Here is a 9,496-nt window from a genome sequence, read left to right as displayed (position 1 = left end):
TTCGTTGCGCTTTCCTTCCCCTCTTGGACCTCTCCGAACCTGAGCCTTCCAAGTTGGAAGGTTGTTGGTTTGCGCCTTGGAGAAGTGTTGGAGCTAGGTGTCAGGTCGCCGAATGTCTTAGTACTCCTTGTCAGTTTTGTGCCATTTTGTCGCACTCGCTAGCTGTACAAGATCTGGTTACGTTGGTGGACAGTTAGTCATAACTCGTAACATTTCGTCTTTCTCCTGTTTCACTTATTACTTGAGCAAAGCATGGACAGCCTGTGGGGACACGAGACTGACAGAGGGCCAAAGGTGTATACAAATCAGATAGGAGTCACTGTACTGTACCGGTGAGTCGGTGACCCAAATGTTGCTATGGTCACATGTGATGATGTCATGGTCACATGTGATGATGTCATGGTCACCTGTGATGATGTCATGGTCACACAAAGACACTGCTACCCAGAGTAACCCAGTGATTGGGTCAAAAATGTCAAACTGATGACAGTGAGTGGGCAGACTGAGAACAAAATTAATGCAGGACAGTCAGGCAGACTAGGCATTGCAGCTTTCATTTGCTTGGCAACATGGCGGGCGCCATGCTAATGCTACAGCCCCACAGCTCTATGCTGTACAAATAAAACACTAGCACTTGACCAGTCCAGTGATTTCCATGTACATGTAGACTAGTTGTACCGTATCATATATTCTCTCACCAGCACTGCAGCAGGTTATACCATGCCTACATGTATTCTCTCACCAGCAGGTTATACCATGCGGCGTACAGCCAGGGTTGGCAGGGCTGGCAGCATTGCACCCGCTGCACAGGGCCCCCCTGTACAGGTACCCCGCACAGCTTGAATACTTGCCGCGCACTGGGAGCGATTCTCCCAAGCACCGCTGGCACTGGAAATCCTGAGCACAGTACATGTGTAGTTGTGTACAGAGTACATCAGTGCATGCAACCAGGCAGTGTGCAAACGCGTAAGACACCACGTACAGTGCATGCCGACTGCCGACTGGTGCAGGTTGTGATACTGCATGGCTCAATTCAAAGCGCAGAGCTGGGGCACCATGGCATGACCCCATCAGTGATACCTCGCTGATCCTGACTGATGACAGTATTCTTGCCCGACTTGAACGTAGTCACATGTGGCTAAAGCATTCTCTGAATGAAATAGCTGACGAGTTGCAGATCATTGCTACGAGTTCCGTTTGGCAATTACCTGCAAGCTGATTTCTCATAGGCTGCTGCTGTTACTGCTAGGTTGCTGTCACACTGGTTAGGCTGAGAGCATATGTGCACACCCAAACACAAACACACACACTTACTACATGACAGTGTGGTAGTGTTGCAGTGACGAGCTAGCTGCTCAGCCGTGAGCCGCAGTCACTCCGCCTTGCTTACTGGCACGCGGTGCTGCGGTGCTTCCATCCGCTGACCCGTCATCCTCCTTCTCATCATCATTATCACTGCTACTGCTGTCCGAGAGGTCATACTTTGAGCGGGGAGCGGGCAGGCCAAGCAGCTGGTGACGTTCTCTCGGCGCCGTCTTGAAGTAGTCAATCTGCTGTTGTGAGTAGCGTGCTATGACGGTGGGCGGGACGTCACGGAACCGTCCATCCTGCCAGTGATGGTTGAACAAGTCTAGGAAGCGGAAACGCTCATCGGCCGTCTGCAGGACATCGGCCGGTGGAACGCGCGGCAGGTGGGGAACTTGCAAGCCTGAGTGAGAAACACAGAGGACACAACTTAGCGACATACAGCAACCTTAGTCGCAACCAAAGTCCGTCAACACCACCCTTCACAATGAATAGCACTAGCATGAACTGGAGACTTCATGTAGCAACCTACATACCATATTTTCCGGAGTATAAGCCGCATCCCCATTTTTTTTGCCACGAAATACAGACATCTACCCTATTTATCACCGATAATTTGATCATGGGAGTATACGCCGCACCCCCTCCCCCCCCCCCCTCTTTCTTGGGCACATTTTGAGTGTTCAAAGTGCGGCATATACTCTTGAAAATAAGGTTCCACCATAATCGTCTTTACACCCAGGTTTGCATATGCATATAACTGATATAAGTTATAGCCACCTCGGCAATGACCACAGCACCATCAGTGAACGACAGAAAATGACCGCAACAAACACTTTGTGTCCAATACGCCGTGGTCAGCTAGAGTGGCGTGCAGTCAGACCTCGCTTATCCGGTCCTCCTTTATCGGGAACCCTCGCCATCCGGAAGAAAATCGTTGGTCACCGATTTACAGCACATGTCATGCATACATACAGTACGTGTGTTCGATTATCCGGTTCCCTCGCCTATCCGGATATTTTATTGCGGAAAACGGATGTGTGCGGTTAAGCGAGGTCTGACTGTATAAGGTATAATATGAGGGCAGTTCTGAGGGCAGTTCTGCTTGACGGCTGGTGTGTACGTATATCCAAGCTTCACAGTACATGTACTCTAAATTTGAACACTCTTCGGGTCAGTATACAGGAACAGAGCGGTTTCAAAGCACAGCTGTCCTCATACATCGCCGCTGCGGCTTCTAGAATGATAGAGTCAGCCACAGTACGAGCCGCTCGTACATCAGTTGACTGACTTCCTTGACTGCCAGCCAACATATTCACACATTGAGCAAATTCAAATTGAAAAATCCCCACACTCCGATTCACCAAGCTCCCTACCTTTCAGCACTATCACACCTCGGAATGCAAACCAGCCACCGTACTTGGAATGCGCGCATGCACCGTAGATACGCTTCTCCTTGGCCCATCCAATCTGCCCAGCCTCATCTTCAGTGACGTCGGCACGCTGGTAGTAGCGTGCCTGTCCGCTAACGTGACCAGCGGATTGAACAAGACAACGGGGTTGACCGCTAGGCAGCGTATCGAAGTCGAAGATCACTTCACACTCCACACCTGGACAGTGTAGATCTGCCTGAGCAACAAAGGAAAGGTAACATAATAGTGACAATATCAAAAGAGAGAGAGTGTGTGAGAAAGAGACGGAGAGAGGGGGGGGGAGAGAGAGAGAGGGAGAGTGAGTGAGAGAGAGAGAGAGAGAGAGAGAGAGAGAGAGAGAGAGAGAGAGAGACTGAGAGAGAAAGACCCCCCCCCCCCCCACACACACACAGAAACAGACACATAGAGAGATTTCATTTTAAAAGCAATAGCACAGAGCGTAAAACCTAGTTTCAGCAAACAGCCATGGGACCAAACCTGCCCTGCCTCTGAGCACAAGTCATCTTCAAAATCCATAATACAGTATTTCTCCATGCTGCTTGTCTTCCTACCCTACACCCTACGTACACCCTACGTGCTCCTACGTACACCCTACGTACGCTTGTCTTCCTACCCTACGTAAGTTTTCCGTTTCGGTGGCTCTAGAAATTCCTACGTCGAGAAATCTCCAGGGCACTTGAAAGTTGTACACATGCCAAGCATTTTTCAGAAGTTTGCACACACTGTGAACAGCACTGTATGTACATGGATTTCTGGGTACAGGTGCGTATGGCGACATTCTATATGTAACAATACTGCCATACACTAGCATGTGACGGTCTGCAATGTCAGCTCCACTTACACATTTTAAGCCCCCCCCCCCCCCCCCCCCCAGCTGGGCTTCCAGGCTGCATGTGAAACTTGACGGTCAAGCAGAGCTCATTCATTGCACGGAAATCACGCATGCCCTGTTAGACCCATGATTACACATGATTACACATGATTACACATGCTGAGTGCTGAGTGCTGGGTACTTACTTTTAAAGATAATAAGATAGAGTGCCGTGTTCACAGTGCAAGCCCGCTATAAATCAGTACAACATGCAGCACACACAACGCACACGCACACACCCACACCCACCTCAGACCTCAGACATGCCCATCGCGGAAGCGATGATAGCGAACAGCTATGTTAGACATAGCAACTTGTGCTGGGATTACACCATTCAACAGCTTGCAAGGCTGATGAATTGACCGCCACTATTTTTAGCCTGGTATCCACCACACAGCTGTTTGAAGTGACCCACACCCACACACACATACACACACACATGTACTCACCTGGACAATCCGCTGAAAGCAATGCCGTGTGCACTCATCCAGCGGGTCCTGGCCGCTAGCAGCCAGTATGTCCCGCGATGACTGCACAAACGGTAGAAATGCTTTTTCAAACATATCTGGTGCACTAATCACACTCACTGCCAGCGTATTGGCTTCAAATGACAACTGGAAACGCTGGTTGACTATCTCATTATACCACTTGATCTACAGAAGTACAAGAAAAAACCATGGAGAATGTGAAATAGAATGGATCATCCATACTTCAAACAATAGGATGGTAAGCGGCAACTTTCGGCCTGCTGATCAAAGAACTAGTTCCAACTCCACCACATGCGTTCACCTTGGCTGACTGGTTGAAACAGTTGTACGAAGGGAAACATTTATTTGCTAATATTTACCGGAGGATGCACCCAGTGTGCTGTCAGTGCTCAACACCATGGCGGAGGCAGAGCGTAATACACAGAACAAGGGAAATCAAGGCTAGTTAGTCGCTACTCAAAGTTTCATGCTGTTACACAATCATCAGGCAACAATATCTACAACTACTTGCAGTCGTGTTGCTGATGTGTATGAGGTCGGCCAGAGAGCGCATGTGCTGGAGTTTGAACTCATTCTATACTTCAGACAAATTACTAATTGAACCGCAAACGACAAAATGTAGATGGAACTGGTGTGCGGGAGGGTGAAGGGGAGGGGGGGGGGGGAGCACGAGGAACTGCCACTTTAGTGTGGGAGCCGGTAGGGAATTGGCAACTAGCAGCTCTCCACTGTCACTAGTCGGACGCTTTTCTATGATGTTCAAACTACTTCAAAGTATGACGTCATTATGCCAGCACCGTAGCCTGAACTTCCAGACGGCGGCTCAGCTTCTATTAACCCGAGACTCAGTTCGCCATTGGAACCAGTGCCTTTCACTACAAGCTGCGAAACTCCGATACAGTACCCTTGACATGGCATACAGTAGACTGTTTTGAGAGGACCTGTAACCATGGTAACTAGTAGCATATCTGGCATCCCGAATCATCCCCCTCAACAAGAACCCGGGGGTCAGACCCATTGGGATTGGCGAGGTGATGAGGAGAGTGGTGGGCAAGGCCATCCTGTACGTAATTGGTGAGGATATTCAAGAGGCAGCAGGCACCCTTCAACTGTGTGCAGGCCAGGACTGCGGGATTGAGGTGGCGATACATGAAATGCAGCAAGCGTTCAACCAGGAGGATACTGAAGCGGTCTTAATGGCGGATGCCACGAATGCATTTAACATGCTGAACAGGAAAGCATGCCTGCGCAACATGCGTCACCTATGCTCATCTCTGGCGACAGTCGTTATTAACAGCTTCCGACAACCTGCAAAGCTGTTTGTTGGGGGCAGCGTCATCATGTCGGCAGAGGGCACCACCCAAGGTGATCCCATCGCGATGCCGATGTATGCGCTGAGCATTCTACCTCTCATCCGTGCTCTCTCGGCTGAGGGAACGATCCAGATGTGGTTTGCAGATGACTCCTCCGCGGGCGGCAGAGTCCAACGACTACGCGCTTGGTGGAATATTCTGCGACAGAAAGGACCGGTGTATGGGTACGTCGCAAATGCTGATAAATCAGTCCTGGCTGTCAAGGCCGGTCACCTGAGGGAAGCTGAGGACGCCTTTGCAGGGATTGGTGTGCACATTACCACCGACGGCCACCGATTTCTAGGTGCCGCACTTGGATCAACGGAGTTCGTCCAGAACTATGTATCCCAGAAGGCAAGCGAGTGGAAAGATGAGTCCTGTCCTTGGCCAAGATTGCCGAATCCTACCCACAGGCTGCCTATGCAGCATTCACACAAGGCCTAAAGCATCGCTGGTCCTTCCTTTGCCGAGTCGTGGAGTGTGCTGCTGTAAATCTTGCCCTGCTGGAAGACACCATCACTAATGTCCTCATTCCTGCCCTGTGCGGTAAGCCGGTAAACCCACCTGAGCGAAGGGTCCTTGCTTTCCCATGCCGTCAAGGAGGCCTCGGCTTAGTCGACCCCACCACCTTGGGCGACCAGTGCCAGGCATCGGCAGAGATCACCTCGGCACTCGTCCGCAAGATTCTGGACCAGGACACCCAGATAGGCAATGTGCTGGACCTGGTATGGTTCACTAAGAGGGAGGCGACAAGCCGTACCCGCAGATCAACGGCCCAAACAGCCAAAGAGTTCATCCTGACAAAGAACGCTGACATCCAGTTCTGTGTCGGTCTGGTGGCGGAGAAGGGTGCGTCGGCTTGGCTGACATGTCGACCCCTGAAGGCCCATGGCTTTGCCCTTTCGAAGGGTGAGTTCCGGGATGGCCTTGCGCTCCGCTATGGCTGACAGCCAGTCCACCTTCCGTCGAGCTGCCCGTGTGGTGCATTGTTCACCGCCGCCCACGCCTTGTCGTGCTCTTTGGGCGGGTTTCCCTCACTGAGGCACGGGGTACGGGACGTAACGGCTGGTCTCCTCAAACCGGTCGCCAACAACGTCACCACTGAACCCTACCCCCAGCCGGTAACTGGGGAAGCATTCCGCTACCGCTCTGCCATAACGGACCCCCAGGCTAGGCTGGATATAGCAGCGAGTGGTGTCTGGGGTGGGCGTTTTGACCGCACTTTCTTCGACGTACGGGTATTTAACCCTTCCGCGGCTTCAAATCGCTCCACCTCAGTACCCTCCTGCTACCAGCGCCACGAACGGGAGAAACGCCGCTGCTATGAGGAGCGTGTTCGAGAGATCGAACATGCAACTTTTTCACCTCTCGTTCTCTCCTCAACAGGCGGCATGGGCAAGTTGGCAACAGCCTGCTATAAGAGGATTGCCGGGCTCCTGTCCGACAAGACGAAGGAGCCGTACAACAGAGTAATCGCGTGGATTCGCTGCCGACTTGGCTTTGCTCTGGTTCGCTCCAGCATGGTTTGTTTGCGTGGTGCTCGGCGACGCCCCATGCGCGTCAGTGATGTGCATGTGGCGGATGCATCTGCTACCTTGGCCGTTGCCAAGACCCGCTGTCCTGTATAACTGACTGCAAGTGGTTCCCAAACCAGTTCCTATTCCTCATTTTTGTTTCTTTTTCTCTCTAGTTTTCTTTTACGGTATTATTATTTCACGGAGAAGGTGGAGAGCCCGAACATACGCATTTTTAAGTTTTATCATTTGCTATGGCGACCCCCATAAGTCCACGTAACTGGCAAGGCAGGGTTGGGCCTTTTTCTTTTTTTCTTTTACCGTGAACATGTTGAAATTTGAAGAAAAAAACCCTGTACATGTGAACTATTTTATTAGTCATTTGACCTCGGATAAAAGTAATTCGGCTAAGTATATACATTTGTAAGTGCAATTTTACGTCCCTACGTCCCTTGGAGGTACGTTTAAAGGGGAAGTTAAGGCAAAAATTAAAATTTCACCAGTTGTAGTCTTCGGGGTGCTGAGTCGAATGGTCGTGGTCCGAGGAAGCTGAGACGCTCCCTTCCTACTTGAATCCCAATCGAACTCGCACACTTCCACCGAAACTGGGTGACTGCGCCCTACGAGATGGGGATTTGTATGCAAAATGTCACTAAAAGCGCCATTTCATTCTTATAAAAGCACGGATGACCGCGATTGGCCCATATGTTGTAGTCTTTTGGACGCTGAGTCGACTGGTTTTGGTCCGAAAAGGCTGCGATGCAGCGTTCCTCCTTTATTCCCAATCGAACATGGTTGAACAAGCGGTCACGTGCTCCTGCGTACGCCAGTCACCTGGTCACCGTGCCTGCAGGGTACAACTTACTAGCCTGTTTGACCTTTTTTGGGTGCAGTCCTGTCACTCGAGTTGAACTCGAGTTGAACCTTGGTGTGAAAGTTGTCACTTGCTGGCGTGGTGACCAGGTGATTTGGGCACCCAGGAGCACGTGACCACTTGTTCAACCATGTTCGATTGGGAATAAAGGAGGAACGCTGCATCGCAGCCTTTTCGGACCAAAACCAGTCGACTCAGCGTCCAAAAGACTACAACATATGGGCCAATCGCGGTCATCAGTGCTTTTATAAGAACGAAATGGCGCTTTTAGTGACATTTTGCATACAAATCCCCATCTCGTAGGGCGCAGTCACCCAGTTTCGGTGGAAGTGCGCGAGTTCGATTGGGATTCAAGTAGGAAGGGAGCGTCTCAGCTTCCTCGGACCACGACCATTCGACTCAGCACCCCGAAGACTACAACTGGTGAAATTTTAATTTTTGCCTTAAAGGGGAAGTATACCCTAAAATCAAATTTTCACCAGTTGTAGTCTTCTCGGTGCTGATTCGAATGGTCTTGGTCCGAGGAAGCTGAGACGCTGAGCTGAGACCTTTAATATGTCGAAATTAATATGTCGAAATTCTAGCAAATGAAAACTCACACAATGCCCAGCACAATATGGTGCACATGAAACAGTTCTGCTGGATAGTGGGCGAGTTTTCCACAACGTAGCCAGCGTCGCTTACCAAGAATGGAGAGCATTCGTACCCAAATGGTGACAGCAACGCTGTAATCGTATTCACCACGTCCATGATGGCAAACGTCAACAGTACACGAGTACTGTTCCTAGATCCTGGCCCAGCGTAGATTTACGCACGAATTAATATCAGCAGCTTTCTAGGACTCCTTGTGTACTATCCGCTGTTCACCGCCTGGGCAAACGGGATAACCAGGAATAGAAGATAAAGCCAAAGCCTGGCAACGGGACTCTTGCCCTGCACTACAGTACAAGTTCGACATGAAATGCACAACGTGACATGCGAGGAAAAGCATGCTGGGGCGAAAAAGAACAGGAAAACTGGCTGGATCTCGTTTGAATCGTTTGAGGGGGTTCCCCTCTTCTGGACTGTCACATGCGTGTTGTGTGGTGCATCGTGTATAATGGTATGGTAGATCTACGACTCTGAAAGCGAAAAGGTCTCGTTTCAGTGTGCGACGTTTTTATTCCGAAACGCCTTGGAGTCTTGGTTGCCTTGGTGAGGCTATACATGCAGTATGAACAGGAGCCAGGAACTCTTGTCTTGACAGGAGATGTATCATGTCACAGCTGAGCTACAGGAGGTTGGCGACTTGGACATGACTTTTTCCAGCTTCTTTTTTTTTATTTATTTTTTTATATATACTATGTGCACATCCCTACAAAGTAATAGGGGTAATAAAAGAGACAAAGACAACAAAGGAGTAGTAGGTGCTACAAGAGCTGTGCTGGTCAGGCGCAGTGCACTCCTCCGACCATTTCGGTCTCGGAATCGACATGGACTGTGCGGGCCAAGGGGGCATACTATGAATGATAGACTTATGGGAGCATCTGAGAATGCAACAGAAATGAGAAAGAGAAGATCAGAAATTACACAAATGCAAATAATATAGATTGATCATGCTTCAGATTACGTAGGTCCCTGAGAGAGAGAGAGAGAGAGAGAGAGAGAGAGAGAGAGAGA

The 9,496-nt window shown here is 50.1% G+C and overlaps 1 protein-coding gene across 1 annotated transcript; it reads right to left on the bottom strand.

Moving 5' to 3' along the window:
* Nucleotides 1-444: 444 nt before the first annotated feature.
* LOC135816183 (cyanocobalamin reductase / alkylcobalamin dealkylase-like) lies at nucleotides 445-8,831 on the bottom strand. The gene is made up of 4 exons (XM_065329581.1): nucleotides 8,522-8,831; nucleotides 4,059-4,262; nucleotides 2,682-2,934; nucleotides 445-1,708 (listed from the first exon to the last, which is right to left on the bottom strand). The coding sequence occupies exons 1-4, from the start codon at nucleotides 8,585-8,587 to the stop codon at nucleotides 1,356-1,358; spliced, it is 876 nt and encodes a 291-aa protein (XP_065185653.1). The 5' UTR covers nucleotides 8,588-8,831; the 3' UTR covers nucleotides 445-1,355.
* Between the last annotated feature and the right edge of the window lie 665 nt (nucleotides 8,832-9,496).

This window comes from Sycon ciliatum, chromosome 4, assembly GCF_964019385.1.
Source record: "Sycon ciliatum chromosome 4, ocSycCili1.1, whole genome shotgun sequence".
Classification (NCBI taxonomy): domain Eukaryota; kingdom Metazoa; phylum Porifera; class Calcarea; order Leucosolenida; family Sycettidae; genus Sycon; species Sycon ciliatum.
Note: the sequence above shows the minus strand (reverse complement) of the source record. Positions and strands in the feature narration are given on the sequence as shown.